This window comes from Periplaneta americana, chromosome 11 (assembly GCF_040183065.1).
Source record: "Periplaneta americana isolate PAMFEO1 chromosome 11, P.americana_PAMFEO1_priV1, whole genome shotgun sequence".
Classification (NCBI taxonomy): domain Eukaryota; kingdom Metazoa; phylum Arthropoda; class Insecta; order Blattodea; family Blattidae; genus Periplaneta; species Periplaneta americana.
Genome location: NC_091127.1, coordinates 133,788,838 through 133,808,291, shown reverse-complemented (window position 1 = coordinate 133,808,291; position 19,454 = coordinate 133,788,838). Strand labels below are relative to the sequence as shown.

Sequence of the window (19,454 nt, the reverse complement as noted above, 5' to 3'; positions counted from 1 at the left end):
CTTGGTGAACAACAAGTATGGAATATTGCTAATAACTTCTTAAATTTTAATTTTGCAAAAACAAATAAATAAGTTTTATACGAAAGCTGTTGGAGATAAATCATGCAGTATGACACCAATGTTCGTAAAAAGTTATTCAGACATTCAGGGTGTGACCAAAAGGCCGGGCAGAAGAGGCTCATTAATTCTAATGGAAACAACTGTACTATGTAGGAGGTAAACCAGAAATTTAATTTCAGAGTGGACCAGGCTTTTGAGCTTCAGTGAAAGCAACTGGTCTAAGGCGGACGCTTTAAAAATGTTCTTCGTTCGCCAATTTTGGAAATGATACATCAGGTTAGCCCAGTGGTTCCCAACATTTTTTGACTTACGACACACCTTACTGAACGCCCACGATATCACGACACACTTATTTGTTTTTATTAATAATAATGTACAGTAATAACAACAACCAGTGATTTTCTTCTGGAGAAATAGTGGTGGAATTCTGTGTGGAATATTCTATAGCGGACGGGGAGATGATTACTGTTCACTGAACGGGAATTTTGTAGTTTTTATCTTCTTTTTGTCCAACTAACACTTCAAGGTCTAAGCGGAATTCAAGAAAAATTATATTAAAACATAATTCACAAATAGCTATTTCACTATTTTCATGGTAGAAAATGCAGATTCACACAGGTGTGACGTTGAAAACGGGAGTTTTAAATGTCTTTTTAGTTTTTACGGCATCATCGAATGATTTGACAAATATTTCCGCATATAAAACACTCGAGATTTTGTTTATATTCATCTCCATGCTACGTGAATCGTATTTCAAATACGGTATTTAACACTACATTTACGAAACGCAATGCCTTTCTTTGAACCCTGAAAGGAATTTTCGCGCACATTATTTGAATTAGCACTGCTGTCACCTAATTCTAACCCAGGAAAATCATCTAAGAAATTATGAGTTTAGAAGTAAGGAAAAAATAGGTAAACACTTATAAATATGGTCCTTATATATCGTCGTAGTTCCTGCAATCACGCCTATGTGACTTATTTTTCAATTTTCAGATATTTGCTCTATTAAATAACTTAAATAGTGATAGAGCAAATAAAATCTCCTATATGTAATTATATTTCTTTCCTTCGAACATGTAAGAATTCACAATCTTCTATGTATTACTGCCATAGAATGAATAAATGTGTTTTTTCTTCCTAATGAAAAATTTTATATTTTGCAATAGGAGTTATTGCAGGAACAACGACGATATGAGATTATTTACCAGTCTGACGTCATTGAACATTTCGTTGGGAAAGATGAACGTGTCGTTAATCCAGGTGAGAGTCACGAGGCAGTACTTGCCGCTGAACGGTGCCATGTCTGTGTGTATGTCCACCACATCCACGCACTCGTCGTAGTTCCCAAAGGACGCCAAATTCCCCACCAACAGACCCGCCGGCAGTCTGGCGTTTGAGTCAAACACTGGAACAAGAACAATATTAATTAGCACATGAACGATCATAGAACTAGTCTACGTTCCATAATGTCTGACAGGAGGAGTAAAAATTGGCGGGAAAGGAGGAGCCAAGTAAGTTATAATTGAAGTGTTCAGAACCATAGTGGGCCAAGCGCCAATTACTAAAACCGTAGAAAACAAGGGTTAAAATAAAGTTATTACCGTAATTCAGTGGAAACATATAGCAAGTAATATAAACTATACACATTAAAACTATATGATATGTCAGTCTTCATTAAACTATGGTATTCACTTAACTTTAAACCTTACTTTCTCCGTTTTTAATAAATGGCGCTTCGCCCACTATGGCTCTGAACCCTTCAATTGCTATCCAACCGATGGCAGAGGTCTCATTCCACGCATACTTTGAAGTTGGGCGGTCTGAAGAGTTCTTTCGGCCGTCCAAATTCAATACAAGTGTGGAATGAGATCTCAGCCATTGGTTGAATAGTAAATATAGTTCTCTCCTCATATGCCAGAAATTTTTACTTCTCCTGTCAGACTTTATGGAAAGAAGTGCAGTTATTGTATTGTGTACTACATTTGCTTCATTATTACCGTTAACACCAACTCCTCTTCCTTTTTATTGATGTCAAGTAACCTGGTTCATTCATTCATAGTGTTCTGCTCATGGGCAGGTCTTTCACTGCAAATCCAGCATTCTCCAGTCTTTCCTATTTTCTGCATTCCTCTTCGTCTCCTCATATGATCCATATATCATAATGTCGTCTATCATCTGATATCTTTTTCTGCTCCGAACTCTTCTCCCGTTCACATTCCTTCCAGTGCATCCTTAAGAAGGCAGTTTCTTCTCAACCAGTGACCCAGGCAATTCCTTTTCCTCTTTTTGATCAGCTGCAGCACCATTCTTTCTTCATCTGTTCTTTCCAACACAGTTTCGTTTCTTATTCTGTCCCTCCTACTTCACACGCTCCATTCTTCTCCACATTTCAAATGCTTCTATTCGCTTCTCTTTATTTCGTTGTAATGCCAATGTTTCTGCCCCATACAATGCTACACTCCACACAAAGGACTTCACTAGTCTCGTCCTGAGTTCTTTCTCCATAGGTCGACAGAAGATGCTTCTGTTTTTATTAAAAGCTTCCTTTGGCATTGCTATTCACCTTTTGACTTCTTGGTAGCAGCTCATGTTAGATGATGAATACAACTCTTGCAGTTCTGCATTGTGTAACGTTCTCCTTTAATTTCATCCCTTTTAGTCCCAAATATTTTCCTAAGAACCTTATTCTCGAACACCCTTAACCTCTGTTCCTCTTTCAAAGTCAGAGTCCAAGTTTCACAATCATACAGAACAACCGGTAATATAACTGTTTTATAAATTCTACCTTTTCCTTTTTTTTAAGCAGACTGTATGATAAAAGCGTTTCAACCGAATATTAGCAGGCATTTTCCATATTTATTCTGTGTTTAATTTCCTCCCGAATGTCATTTATATGTGTTATTATTTCTCCAATATATTTAACGTTTTTAACCTTTTGAAAAAATAAACTTCCAATGTTTTTTTTTCGGACTATGTTCTGGTCACTTCGTCTTTTCGGGATTTACTACCAAACCTATCTCATTAGGTACTTGCTTCAAGTAGAGTTCCCGTGTTTTCCCTGTCAGTTTTCTTATGTCAGGGATTCGTAACAAGCTCTTTTTTACGATGGTGAGTTGTTACCCCTTTGCCCAACCCCCAAGCTGGAGGACCACCCATATCGGCTGTCCGCGAATGTTTATTCCATACCTTCTTAGCCACCCTCCATATCTGGATACCGTCTCCTTTATCCGCAACTTGAGGACGCTCGATGTCGTGGTGGTAGGAACCCACAGTTGGCTCAAAACAGTATTACATTGACAATATTAAAGACCTTCTAATGTATCCTATGCCTTACATTTATCGATAATTGTCTGATAGGTTGACTAGTCTTAGTAACGGTCTTTTGCTAGAAAACAGTGTGATATATTCAAGGTCGGGTGAAAATAGAAATTGTATCATTTTCTGATAACGCTAAAAGACCTAAACAAGATCTTTCCGCGTGACAGTCACCTAACTTTAACATGAAAAGTGAAGGAAATTTGGTCAGATCCTGTCATTGGCGTCGCTCCATCCGTGCAATCTTCTTCTGTCGACCAAGGTTTAGGTCTCTAGGCTAGGATTACGATCAACGTTCGTTTGCATTGCGTTACGTTACGTTTCGGTGAAGTTCGTTGAATTTTGAAAAATACAAGCTCCGTGTATTTGATTACGATTACGTTTAACGTTAAAATGAACGAACGGATGACGGTGTTGTTTCGTTATTGCGAAGACCTAGCTTCCACAGACGCAATGGAACGTAAGTTGAACGTCATCCAATCACGAATCAGAAGCGAGTCACCTCTTCTTTCGTTGCAGATCCGGCCATATTGCTACTGAAATCTTAATATATAAAAGTGAATGTGGGAATGTATGTTTGTATGTTCTCTATACAAATCTACACGCCTTGACTGGTGTCAAAGTGTGCACATCTAACCTTCTTAACCAGGCAAAAACCATAAGCTACACTAAAATTTTGCAAATGGACGTTAAATTAATAAAAAAAATATAAAAAAATAGAAATAAATACGATCAAACATTCATGTATAATAAAATACATTAAAGGTAATATTTTACAGTTGTATGAACCCTCATAAGTACAATAAGTTTATTGAAGATGTTAGTCAGAAATGCTTCGGAGATGCTTCTCCTTCTTCAGTGACTAATTGCAACGGCTGCAGAAGAAAACAATTATAATTAATAAGTTAATTAGATATATTTTAAAAAATTAAAAAGTGATAAATGGAAAAAAATAGAAAGAATATCTTAAATTATGATACTTTACAAACGTCTTTCATTGACTAGAAACGTTAAAAATATAAAATATATTTGATTTCTGAATAAGCAATATGTATTATATCTTCTGTATATGTATGTGATAACAAAACTGATATAAGAAACTGTAATAATTTATTATAAAATTGAATAAAAGTACAAAAATTAAATTGACATTTAAAAAATTGAAAAGTTAAAATCTTATGATGTGTATAAATAAAAAATTAACACAGACCATATTTAAAAATAAAAATAAAAGAAGAATGGACAAAATTGCAACTTGGATGAATGACTCACCGATGTGGTTCAGATGTTCGAACCGTGTTGTTGCTTGGCTTAAATGGAGACTGACTGAGATGAAGAAAAGGACAGAAATTAGGTTGACTAATACTGCGTTAGTCTTTTACTATTCAAATCGGAAGTGGTATATAGGTCAAAGAGAATGTTTTTTTCGTAAATTGCTTTTTCATTCAAATTGTTAGAATTTATGAATTTGTCTTTGTATATTTCGATAGAATCCAGAATATTTAATAATTTACCTTTCCTATTAATATGTAAAATTTCCATATCTCAGTTAATGTCTGTAAAATAATGTTGATTATTGTATATGCGTTCGCTGAAAGTTGAATCAGAAATTAATGGGAGATATTTCTATGTTCTTTATATCTGGTATTAAAATTTCTGCCTGTTTGACCTACATATGTATCGTTATATTCTGGGAATTGAGAATTTAATTTGTATACACCTGATGAACTGAATTTATCAAAATTACTATTATGAAATTTATTAAACAGAATTTTACCGATGGAGTTATTAGTCTTGAAAGGAATATTGAAGTTGATAGTTTTGTCATATAGCTAATGTAGTATGTGAATGGACGTAAGCCGACTGAAAACTACACTGTATTAATTCTGAAAACATACGTCTCTTAAAATATTGTTGTTCATGTACGAAAATATGTAATTGTGAAATTCTGTCTGTATAATCACGTTGCCAATGTATGTTATGCGTTGTAGAAATAATAATAATAATAATAATAATAATAATAATAATAATAATAATAATAATAATAAGAAAGACACTTTCAGCTTTCCCAATAACGGGACTGCCTCATTGGACAAAGCATAACACACAGAGTGAAAACAAAAACAGACTACAAAAGAGAAATGTGGGGAATGAACAAAAATGGGAAATTAAGTACAGGAAGGATATTAACATACATATAACAGGCGCAAGCATAATAAACAAACGGATTACATATTCAAAAACAAGTTCTTCCTTTTTAGGAAACAAAGTACAGGTGGTATTTTAAAATGGCAAGTGATCCTCTGATAGCAGTAAGGGAAACATCCCGAATGAAGTCGTTGTTCAGCTGGAACTTCCTACAGAAACTGAAAAAGAGGCGAGATATTGTGCCCCTAGCGCCAACCATGAGCCCAACTACTTCAATGGAGGTGAGGTGATATTTCTCCAAATAGAATGGAACTGTGGGCTCATAAATTCTGCATTTTTGTGCTTGAACTTCAGCGGGCTGCTGTTCCTGTGCCTCGAACCTGAATGTCGGATCGATAATATATGCGGATGTAGAGCCTGGTGGAATGGCAAGCATGTCAGTTCGCCGACAGGATCCCTCTTGAGAGATGCCATGGACTTCTTCGTATACAGTGAGACCTTTCTTCCTCAAGGCTTCGGCAATCATGGACCTGATTCTGTGATGTCTAGAGTTCCGCAGTGTCTTGCTGAAAGGACAGGCACCGTAAACTTGGCCATGAGTTTCAATCTCACTGACGCAACGACGACAGTGGTTTCCGTCTCGTGACCTTCCTGGTATAGCACGCAGCGGGCAAACATTAGCTGTTATTTTAAGAGCAGGTGAGGCGATCAGGTTGTCGGATCCATTTATTGGAGGGAGTGAACTCCTTATAGAGGATGACGCCTTTCCCTATCTGATTTAAAGTGCACCAAGATTGAATTGCTCGCTCCCTGAGCTCTTGTCTCAATTTTTTCATTTGAAGTGAATCAGAAGAGATGTTTTGAAGTCAAAGTTTATTTAAACGAACCCCAATTTCACTAGACAAGTTGCGACAAGCGTTGACATGGCTATTAGGGGATCGTTGTAAAGTCTGACATGCATCGATATGCTGCAAAAAACTTCCTAGCTAGATTTAAATAGTCCCAATCCCTTTTATTTTCTGTCGGCATAAAGCATGTTGTCTGATGTATCGGTGGGAAGCTGGAGTAGTTCCTTCAATGTGGTTTTAATGAGAACATCGTGTGTACTCTGTGTATAAAATTAGAAATAATATAATATATTCTGAATTTGTGATATATAGTTGCTCAAGTCATTTTTAAAAAGACAGACGTACAGCGGTCAAGGGGTAAAAGATCTTCCAATATAAATTAAATTATATGGGCCTACGTTTATATTGATTCTTTGGTACCACCGATAGAGAGAGAAATTCTGGCTATTGATGACACCCCAACGGGTTCAGACTAGGAACAAGGGATTTCCCTCTTTATCGTCAGCTGTCTCAGAAATTCAAGTGAAAGTACACACAGACATGAAATTACGTGAAATGCTCAGCTTCAAATCAATGTACAAATCTTATAATTATTTTATCTGAGCAACGTCACATTTACGGGGGAAGAAAAGGAGACGTCAGAAAGGTTGTAATGCTTTTTAATACTAAGATAAGCCACTTGAAATGTAACAGTCACTGACCGGCAGAGGTAAAATGTAAAAATGTATAGAACATTGATACAATGCTAAGTGGTCGTATAGGGACCGAAGAGTGTGTTTTTGTTTTGCTGAACTTCAAGACAATGTTAATTAATATAAAATTTGTGTGACTGTAGCCCATGTATATGTTCATTTGATTTTACTTTATTTAAAGTTTCATTTTTTATTATTTTATTTGTATTTCTGGTGATGTGGAAGAGAACATCTGATGGCCTTAACTACGCCAGAATAAATAAATAAATAAATATGCATATATGTATAGAGTGCGTATGTATGTATGTATGTATGTATGTATGTATGTATGTATGTATGTATGTATGTATGTATGTATGTATGTATGTATGTATGTATGTATGTATGTATGTATGTATGTATATATGTATACAGTGTGTATACATACAAATTAAAAAAAAAACATTTGAAAGTAAGACTCGTGATTAAATGTTTTCTTTCGTTGCCTGATCTGTAGTTTTAAATTGAGTTAATTCTTTCAGGCATTTGGCTAATAAGCTCATTTATTCAAGAAAGTGACACTATGTAAAGATTCATCTTTATGGACGAGGAAAGCTTATTAAAGACAAGTCGTTTTGGTTGTTTATAGTTGAGTTTCTGAGATTTCCGAAAAGTCTAAAACTAGTTTAATTAAAAAAAGAAACGAAAAGGAGAACTCGGGAAACGCCGGATGCCTTCAGCTAGTATTAAATAAAATAATATTAGTTAAAAATGACATAATTCGAGAAGCGATCTTTGATTGAATGTGTCAGGTCACATGACTATATTTCCTCTGTATGGCATAAAGCACATTTTTGTTTAAAATTGAACATTAAAGGTAGCAAACATAAAATCTTTCATTACACCTCTGTGGAGGTCTTTGTAGCGTATTGGTAAAGTAAAGATCGCGGTGTAATTGGACCCCCGTTCGACCTGGGGTTGATTTATTAATTGAATCACTGATTGGAAAAGAGAAGTACGTCCATTCACCTATGTTTTGAGAAAAGTAAGAAAACTTATTAACACTTACAATAGTGTTCCAACAGTTTTGTGATGCGTTATAAACTTGTAGAACTAATGAGGAATGGGTGGAGCGGAGAAGTCTAAAACACTCGGGACTCGAACCCGGGTTTTCAGCTTACTCTTTATCGACTAAGCCACACCGAATTTCAGTTCCGATGCCGGATTGAATCCTCTCAGTTTAAGTTCCACCTCTCAGTTTCCCTTTAGTGGCTAACCCTCATGTCCCTAGAGTTTACATTTGAATCAATTAGTCCGTGCATATATTTCAGTTTGGTATTTGATATTTCTCGATTCGTCATATTTCTTAGTCGTTTGTAATTTCGTAGGTTGTCATCAGTTTTATCTAGTCTATATTTTCGGTAAGCAGCATCCCTGTCGGAGACCAGGTCTTTTATCTTAGTTGTCATCAATGGTGCTGGACACCTCTTAACACGTTTAGTTGTCCTTGGTGCGTGTTTGACGTACAGTGACACAACGAGTCCGTTAAGAATGGGCGTGCAGTCAAGATCGTGTGCCAGGCCAGCTGCATAGCATCCTCATAGAAACTAGTCTCGTTAATGCGTTTCAAGTCGCCGAATGTTATTGTATTTGGCTTCATTTTAGGTATTGCAGTGAATATGTTAGGTAAATAATGTCATGAGCTGATATGCCTGGTACAGGTTATTGTCCGTATGATAGTAGCCTACGCTGTCCGTGTTCTTAGTAATCAGGTCTAGTAACGTCTCGGATGTTGCAGTGTGATGCGTGGCAAAAACGGTAAAATAGTCATATTATACGAGTCGAATATTGTCAGAATTTCTCGAGTAGCGGGCAACTCAATCGCTAGCAAGTTGATATTGAAATCTCCCAAGATTAAAACGTGTTCATAATGTGATTGATAAGTCCAATAATGCAGTTACAAACTCCGTTGACATACTAAGTCTGAGAGGCTTTTACACTACACTGATTAAACATTTCTGATAGGAAGCGCAAATTTCTATAAGCATAAATTCGAGACGAGCTGCATTTATTGGTTGGGTGACTGTCGCAAAACTCTTGTTGCAGGTCTGAACGCAAGTAGACACCACAACCACCCAACTCTATCATTTCGAAAAAGAACGTAGCCATTTAAATCCGGTAGAGAAAAGGAGCGGAAAGGTTTTAACCATGTTTCAGAAATGAGGATAGCGTGGATATTCAAAGGAGCGAAGATGGAAAGTATTTCGTGATAATGTGGCATTAAGTTCTGGATGTTCAAATGCAACTGCAGTGCGAAAGGATTACTATTGACCAAGTCTGCTTTCAGAATGTCAGTTGTCTGTGCCGGCGTCGAGGTGGACGATGTAAGGCGAATTTCACACAGAGAAGACATAGACAGGACTTGACTCGGACGTCGGGCGAACACATGACGTGGACATGTCGTGAGTAAAGCATAGGCCTACTGAAGAGTCAAAAACACTTCCAATACTTGCGCGTCGCACAGCTTTCGTAATGTAATTTTTCAGACGTTGAGGATTGCATTTCTCTCAAATAGTTTGCTAATATTAAAAAAAAAAAGTTTTGCGTGAACACTTAGTAGTTGAAAAAAGAAAGAGTCTATGGCATATTTATTTATTTATTTATTTGTTTGTTTACTTGTTTATTTATTTGTTTATATTTGTTTATTTATTTACTTTATTTATTTCTTTACTTACATAATTCACTTATTTATATATTTAGTTATTTATTTATTTACTTATTTATTTATATATTTATTTACTTATACATATATATATATATATATATATATATATATATATATTCTGGTAGAGTTAAGGCCATGAGGCCCTCTCTTCCACATTACCAGAAGTGAAATATAAATTTAAACAATAAAACGTGGTTGTACTTCAATATAAAATCGTTTTCATGAACATTAAGGAGCTTATTGTGTATATTGAGTATCGTACAGTCGGTGAACACAAATTTGTGCAATTGACAAAGTCAAATATTACATACAAAATAAACAAAGATATAAAAAACAATAAAATTGTATCAAAAACACTCAACAACTATAACATTAAAAAACTCATTAATATCATACAAGGGTTTGTTAATTACCTAATCAGAGAGAAGTCTGTTAAAAACTTCCTTTCCAAATTGAAAACATACGTCGGAAATTTGTTTGCAATTTTTAAAGACGTAATAAAACAATCATTAATTTTTTTGTTCAGGCTACACTTCGGTATATAAAAAAGTTCACGGTTTCTGGTATTGTGTAAGTGAACATGATTCCTATGTGTCAACATTTGTGAATTATCTTTGACAAAATTTAGGGCTTGATAAATATACAGTGATGTTAAAGTCATTACTTTTTCATTCACAAATAACGGTCTTCAGTGAATAATGAAACATTGACTAAACATAATACACAATTAAGTAATTACAATTTATATCCTATTTACACTTTATATTAGGCCTAAATGATAATTTATACAAACACACAGAATCACCTATTAAATTTGGCTAACACTCGCAAATCAATTCCGTGTAAAAGTATGTAATTTTAGTTCTTAATTTAAATTGATTAACTGTTCGGCAATCCCTGATATAACGAGGTAAGGAGTCCATAGGCGACAAACTGACACGGTGAAAGAGGATGAAAAGGAAGAGGTACGGCGATGAGGAATGGATAATAAAGTCTGATGTTGATTACGCAAAGCTGTAGGAAAGCGATGTCGGATAGGGACTAAACGGAGCGGAGCGCTCTACTAGACTGGTTGCGTGCTGCGGTGTTTCCACAGACATAAGCAAGTTCAAGCTCCGATCTAGCTCCGCAACCGGTATTGGAGCTTACAACTCTGACACTACTGTTGTAGGATATTCAAAGCGGGTTCTCAGATATTTTGGAGTAGAAGATGAAAGAATTGAACATATATCCCAACCGTTTCCAGAATTTTTATATAATGTTCCACCAGTGTTTCTATAATATATTAAACCATCTCTTCACAAAATTTAATATCAAATTCAAAATCGTCGCTGATTTTCTTTTACAATCATACTACACTTATCGCTTTGAAGGCCTTAACTCTGCCAGTAAAAATAAACCAATTACATAAATTAATAAATAATTTAAATCGTAGGAGAGGTTATCTTAGTGTCAATCTTCATCATTATAATGCATTGTGAACAGGGCTCAGTAATTATTTTTGAATCAGAAATACGTCAACTACAGCACAAACAAGATGCAAAATTCATAACACTGCGAAATTTTATCACTAAGGAGGCATTGAGAATAATATTTTTAGCTTTAGTACTATCATTAATACAATATGGTATAATAAATTAGGGTGAAGTAGCATCATCTGTACTTTATACATTAATTTTATTACACACAAATTAATAAGAATTTGTCTGACCAAAAATATGGATTACCCAACAAATTTAATTTATACAGATTTTAAAGTGTTAACTATTGAAGAAATTTATAAATATAGTTTACTAACTTACTACCACAGAAATCAAATAAAACATAAATCTAATCGACATGAATATCGTACTCGAAAACAAAAGCCCACTTTTACATTAATTGAGCCTAAATGTCATACAAGTGCAGCTCTTAAAATGTGCTAGTTTCGGCCCAAGACTTTATAATAAAATTAAAAATCATTTTCCAAATTTGAAATATTTTAAAATTGAAGTTTTTAAAACAGAAATGTATAAAACTATTCTAGATAGATAATATTAACTAATGTGTTTATTTTTTACCTTTTATTTCTGTCGACTATATTCATGTTTTATTGAATATCACTGGCTTCTGTCTCATTGTCAATTTATATTAAATATGTTTTTTTCTCTCTTTTCCTCTTTCTTCTTTTTTGCTCTTGTGGGTTATTTATCGGTTTGAATTAAGTTACTTACTGTATTTAGTAAACTGTCCTTTAAATTGTATATGTTATATTACTACTGGCTAAGACCACACCGTAGGCGAGCCTGACTCTTACTGTAGTGGCTAGAAATATTTTTGTTTTTTTATAATTTTAATTTGTACTCACTAACTAGCTAGTTAAATAAATTAAATAAATTTAAATTAAATCTAAAAAAAGTGTTTCCTGATAGCTGTGCCACGTCACGTTACGTCAATATAACCTAGGAACAACTAACCTTATCTCCGCACTCCCTGGGCCAAAATATTGTTCCCAATAATGTCTCAGCCGCTGACATAAGAATGTGATCGGAGCATTAAGTTTTTTTCTTTCTTTTAGTCTGTTCAATTGCAACTAGACATGAATATGAACGAATAACAGAAGCAATTCGACTTACTTTTGTAGGCCCATGGTTTTCCTGCACTTAAACTTTCGTTGTAGAAGCGAATGTGTGTCTGACACAATTCGGACTTTGGCCATTCTGAAATGGACGTGGGCAGTTCCTCCAGAGCGTTCATCAGCCACTTGAAGTGATCGTCTCCATAGCCTGTCGGTGATGCCAACGCCTGGTTGAACAGTGACCCGCGTAAGAGTCCGCAGATAATGACGACCACATGCATGTTGCACATGACATTGACCGCTACTAACTACAGGTTCTAGTGCTACCGTCCGCCTTAGGGTACATGTTGGAGCGACGATAAACGATAAAAGAAATCAACTAGTGACGCTTTGGTATTATCAAAGAAATAAGGGTTCATATCGGAGCAACGAGGACACAGGAAGCGAACATTTTTATTTATCAGTAGAACAGTGCAAAGCGCATTTTTCTGACCTTGATGTCATGCGCGGGCAGCAACCGCTAAGTATGGAAAGAGGAAGGGTTGAATATATGAATAAGCAACCTGTTGGATTAAGAAAACAGTGGTGCACAAACTTCAAACGGAACGTGAAATTTTATGTCGTTATTTTTTTGGCTTCTTTCTGTTTAATATTATCTATATTGTCTGTAAAACAAAAGTACTAACAGTGATTTCTTAATATTGCACTTTTTTTTAATCTTAATAACATAATAGAGAGTTAAGAAGGAATATTCACTTAAATTCCATAGTAGTATAATATTATAATGTATTAAGTGGATGAAACACATCATTCATATAGAAAGTGATATTCCAAAGAAAGAGATCGAGTATGACGATAAGTTGGAATTTATATTGATGGTATCTTTAGCCTTACAAAAGTAATCAATAAACTAATCAAAACAATATTACAGTACAACGCAAAGTTACCTAGGTACCGTATCTCTTTTAAGTGTAACTAATATTACATAACAAAACTATTATCGCATAATGCTTTTAAGATGGTATTTGTGAGGAACTTCCCCTCATCAGAATATTAAATTATTTTCTCGAAATCTGCTGAAGCTATAGAACTGACATTTTTACAACACATGGGCACGTATCTTTTCCTTATAATGTAACAGTAGTTGCTTTGTTAATTCATTTCCTTACAAACAATTTCCGTGCGAATATTTTCAAAACATTCAATACACTATCTTCAGTAATACGTATATACGATATATTAGATTTACGAAAACATTCTGTAAAGCTACTAAATAAATAGGCCTATACCTGAAATTTTCACTTTTCTATACGAAGAGTTGAGAAAATATTTCTTTTGAATAAAAAAATCAAACTTGTGAAAAATGAGCATTAAAATTAAAACTTACATTCTTATAATGCACTTATACTTCCCAGACAAATCTAAAAATTAACATGGATACAGTTTTAATAAGTTTTCTTCCCTTTATCCATTGAATCAGTGCTGGGCATCGCTGTATATAACTCGACCAAGCGGCATTATCACCTCTTTCGTCTGTCTCTTTCCTTTCCGCTGTAAAGCGCTCAGGCTCTCCTGGGCTCTAAAGCGCGCGCTTGCTCCTGTGGCTATCAATTGACATGCCTGCAGTAGAATTATTCTATTCATACACTTAATGAAAGAAGATATATAGGAAATATCAGCTGCTAAGTTCAAGGTTAATGTAACTTAAATGCATACAAAATTCAACCCGTTTCTCATCCCGAAGATAGTATAAATTCGTTATGTTGTGATTGGTTCTTGTGATCATATAGCATATGCCGAATAAATACACAACTGATCAATTTGTCAATATCTGCAATAATTAATTTAATAATCCGAAATAATAATAAATCTATTAATATTCGGATATATTGATAACCACCGGTATTTATAATAATAATAATAATAATAATAATAATAATAATAATAATAATAATAGTTTTATTTTCCCTGGCAGAGTTAAGGCCATCAGGCCTTCTCTTCCACTCAACCAGGATCAAATCACATACAGAAAAAATACATACCGGTATACAAATATGAACTTAAAAATAATAATAAACATAATTAAGTAAAAAAGAGAGATTGAATACATATACACAATCAGTATTAACTTTGAAATAACAATAATAAAAAGTATATATATGTAATAAAAAAAGAGACTGAATACGTAATCACAAACAGAAAAATACATTCTAGTATACAAGTATTAAGTTAAAAGAAAAAAAAAAAGAATTAATACATATGAATATAATCTCACAACTAACGGAATAGTACAATTAGTATGATCAGCACAGCACGTGTTACATTGAGACAATGACAATTACCTAAATATTAGTGTTAATGGAAAAATAAAGTAATGACTGTGTAAAATAATAATAATAATAATAATAATAATAATAATAATAATAATAATGATAAATAAAAATTATACCTAAAAACTAGTTCTGTGCATTTAAAATATTTCTAAACAACCTAATTTTAAACAACTGGGGACTAAGACTACCCCTGATTTCCAGCGGCAGCGAATTCCATGAGCGGGCCATGGCTATTGAGAAAGAACTTGAGTACAGAGATGTCTGATGACGTAGTATTGATAGCAACAGATTGTGCTGTGAACGTGTATTACGATTATGATGTGAAGCTAGGAGAGTAAACCGAGAGGCAAAGTAGTTGTGTGTGGAATCATGTATAATTCGATATAGCAGGCAAAGAGAATGTACTAATCGTCGATCTTGCAAGCGGAGCCAGGAGAGTCGTAGAAAATATTCCGATATATGATCATGTCGGCGGATATTGAAAATAAATCGGACGCAGACATTATGTATACGTTGAAGTTTTTGAGAAAGTTCAGCACTTAGGTCACTATATAAAACATCACAATAGTCAAAGTGAGGCATTACAAGGGTATGTACTAGAATTTATTTTAGTTTAGTAGGAAGGAAATTTTTCAGGCAGGTTAATATTATCTTAATCAGAGATCATATGAATGACAAGAGGGAAGAAAATGGAACTTTGGTTTTTCGTCGCTTTTATCGTGCATCTTCGCTTTTATCGTTACTCCAATATGCACGCCTCAATGACAATGCATGCTTCAATTCTCTCTGATATAGCATCACTGCTTCTTTCGTCGTTTATCGTCGCTCCAACGTGTACGTGCCCTTATATCACTGAGAAAATGTCCCTGATAGCATTCATTTTAGTTTGCGACTGTACCCTCGACATAATTTGAATTGTACATTCGTCATGATATCGCTCACTACAAAATCTTGGCATTTCTTGTTACGATACTGCATTAAAGATTTCAGAAGATCGGTGAATGTTGTCTGCCTGCCAGGTCACAATAGTTCATGTACAGTACTTAACAAAAAGTTTAAGACCATGAGCAAATTTCATATAATTATTTTCTGGTCCTATATTTTTCTCTCTATTTCTCTCATGAATATTTTGTCAATTATTTGGACTGTGAGATATCTATCGACGCAAAGAAAGTAAAATTATGACATTTAGTTTTCGAGTTATGATTTTAATGAAATATTTTGTTACTGTAAAAAATGTTACATTTATAATTACGGAATAATTTATTCATGCTAAACCAACATGTTTATTGTAGTGATGATTTTTTTCAAGCAATTTGAGAAGTGTGAGAACACAGTGGTACCAGAAAGAAAAATTTAAAAAATTTTATTTTCGTTTTATAATTTTTTGCATATTTTTCCAAAATAAGGAAAATAATAGTAGAAATAACGTTAAGTAAAGGCATTCATAGCTTCACTGTGGAATAAGCTAACGTAACCGGACCTAAGCCAATCGAAAGTACGAAATCACGTACAATGTTTCTTTGTCGCATAAAGCGGTAGTTCTCGAAGTGGGGTCCGCGAACACCCGAGCGTCCCCGAAGCTCATTCTGGAGATCCGCGAATATTTTGTATAGAGAAATGTTTTCATCCTTCAGAAAGATATTGAACTTTTCATATGGCAATAATGTCCCGAGAGCATTGGCTGTGGTTTGTATAAGTATTAAATTCGTTCAGTTGTTGTCGAAGCCTTCTTGTGTTATTCTTATTACACAGTGTAAGACAATAAGGTGGATTTTTTGTGTGGCAGTATCCCAAAGGTAGTCTATTGTGTGTTGTTAGTACAACTTATAAATTCGGTTTGTCTGTAGTTGATCGTTAGCTTAAACGCCATCATAATATGGATGAAGATGAACTTAGAGATTATTTTCCGGTTTATAATTCTAACAATGCATTATGTGCATTCAAAATTTCTTTATCAACATAGAGATTCACAACTTCACCGAAAAGTTGGACGATCTGCTTGTTGAGTTATTGTGTAAAACTACTTGGAAAGGCTTTTAAAGAATGTCATTTTTTTATTTTTGGCTGAAAGCTCACTCGGAATGTAAAGAACTCTCAGAATCACGAAACGAAATATAGGTTTTCTATTCATTTAAGTGTGCTATATTGTCCATTTCAATCCGGAAGGTTATTTCACTTCCACCCTTTATTTATGCAATTTTGGGTAACATAACAAATATCACTAATAATATTCACTTAATAGTAACCCAAAATCTAACTTGCCCATCATTCCATTAACAACTTTGAAGGAATCCGCGAAAATACTGATCAAAAGAAAGGGGATCCGTAGTGCTAATAAGTTTGAGAACCACTGCCATAAAGCAGGTCTGGGCAACTTTAAGCCATAGATGATATACTTTTTGCCAAGGCCTGCCATAGATGATCTACTTTCAAGACTGAAAACAAAAATGGTTACTGTAGTATATTGCTAAGTTACAAGAAGGCAATATTCCATAGTAATAAAAACAAACCATTTTCCCTTCAAAACCAAATTAAAATCTATACAGTAAAACAAAATACAATAATACATTTGTAACCTGTCTTCTTGAATAAAAATGATGGGACAATGACGTAATGAGATTGGCTGCAGAGACAGAAGAACTCTGAGTAGTGATCTGTTTACCCAGTGTCATGCAACGTATGAATAAATATTACATATTAGTAGTTTCATAAATGAAACTGGATGAAGGGAATATTGTCGTTTACTCTTTCTCATATTTTCACGAGTGAAATCAGTAATTAAGTTATTAAAATCTAAACGTTCTCATACCCCAGATGAAATAAAGAGAAGTTAGCTCTGAAGAATCTATCCTCAATACTCTATGCTAAATCACTAAACATATCTTAATTTTTCCTAAACCAGTGTTCCTCAAAATACGTGCCCTAGTAACTTCATGGAAACTATAGTATGAGAAAATAATTCTTAAAACAACTGCGTCCATGCAGGATGAAGACAAAGACATTGTGGTAAACAGCATTTCTAAAAGGAACTCTATTGCAACTAGATACTTTCTTTAAATTAATATAAAGCGTGCGTCAGAAAGAACGGATGGATTTCAAACTATCGATACGCAACGAGGAGAGAGATATAGTGAGGGGGACCACGACTGTTGGGTCAGCCATAGAATGCAGTTTCAGTTGAGAATATGGTGTTTGTCTGGTGTACAACGTGCTTTCATCGTAGAGACATTTTTTAAAAATGAAGAGTCTGTGATCGCCACTTAGGACTCATTTCGACATCGGATGTCACGCTAGGATTCCAACTCGGAATACAATTTTGCGGTGGGTGGCTTCATTTCGTATCACAGGTTCAACATTAAAGAAGAAATCACCTGGACGAAATTCTATTGCACTGAGATTGTCCGAGGCTACGGTAAGATCTCGCGCCCTGCGACTTCTTTCTTTGGGACCATTTGAAGGCGTAAGTTTGTAAACATCGATCACATACACTGGACGAACTGAAGACAGCGATTTGTGAAGAAATCGTGGCAATTGCACCAGCTATGACTGTGAAAGTGATGGCGAACATCAGAAAACGCCTCGATGCCTGTATTGAAAGCCAAGGACATCATATGGATAATGTTGTTTTACATAAATAAACTGCATGTATTGGTGAATATGTTGATAACAATAAATTTTTGATTTGATGAATCTTTACAATTATCTTGCCATGTGAAATCCATCCATTCTTTCTGACGCACACTGTATAAGCAAAGTTTTAATTCCTTAAACTTAAACTATTTAGGTCCCACTTTCCTTGATTCTGATAACATTTTAAATAGTATCTAGCACTGTCGTATTATATACAAATCAATATCTATTTTAATAGCCAGTTATCTATAAAGCAGAAATTTCCAAGCTAAAATATACAGATTGTCTTCCTTCCATCACACAGCATTTGATATTCATCAAAGATCAAGCCTGGCTTCCTCCATATTGCCTGTATATATCAGGTATACCCACTTCAAACCAGAATTGAAGTCTTGCATACTGGACATTTCACATCAAATCGCACAGAAAAGTTAAAATATTAACGAAGGTTATTTAAAAACTTAGAATCTTTATGTACATGTAGAATAGAGTCAAAATAAAGATTATACTACATATAAAAAAGATATTCCCTAAATTTAACGCATAAACGAAAAAACAGCTAATTTAGAGGCTGATATTTCAATTATCCTGAGAGATGGAAAATTGGATACTGTGTTATTTTCATGCTGATAATATAGACTACGCTGGCTAGAGACGTATATAGGAGCTCAGTTTGATTATTTTCATGTACAGGGTGATTCAGGACCTCTACAACTAACTCTGGGGATCGATGAATCTCACAATGATGATCATTTTTCGTAAAAGAACCCATGCTCTCTGATGACTCGTTTAGCAGCTAAGCGACATCGAAACAAAGACAGGTTTTAGTGACTTGAACAATTATGAAATGAATTATTTTTCAAGGATGTTTACTGATAGTTACAGGTGTGTACCCTGAACCTGATTACATTCATTACACCGTCGTAGCAGTGATTATCGGCCTGTGTCGAATTTGATCAAAAGCAGCTAATAATCGCATAGTCGGTTCCTCTCTTGTCTCAATTCGAGTGGTCTATTACTTCTCATATCGAAAAAAAAAAAAAATATATATATATATATATATTAAGGGTGTGAAGGCAGGTGATCACTCTGGCCACGCAACAGGTCCGGCTCTCCCTATCCATTAGTTCCCCTAGGTGTTGTTCAGATGTGCATGTACAA

At 34.6% G+C, this 19,454-nt stretch overlaps 1 protein-coding gene across 2 annotated transcripts in view; it reads right to left on the bottom strand.

The window, feature by feature from the left end:
* Positions 1 to 12,662, bottom strand: part of LOC138709351 (nose resistant to fluoxetine protein 6-like) — a 63,459-nt gene extending 50,797 nt beyond the window's left edge. Inside the window, exons 1-2 of one of the 2 annotated variants that reach the window (XM_069840063.1) lie at positions 12,386 to 12,662; positions 1,269 to 1,468 (exon numbers count right to left, since the gene is read on the bottom strand). In XM_069840063.1, coding sequence (XP_069696164.1) covers positions 1,269 to 1,468; positions 12,386 to 12,617 — 432 coding nt within the window. In that variant the 5' untranslated portion in view covers positions 12,618 to 12,662. The remainder of the gene's footprint in view (positions 1 to 1,268; positions 1,469 to 12,385) is intronic. The other variant, XM_069840062.1, reaches the window with a different exon arrangement.
* Between the last annotated feature and the right edge of the window lie 6,792 nt (positions 12,663 to 19,454).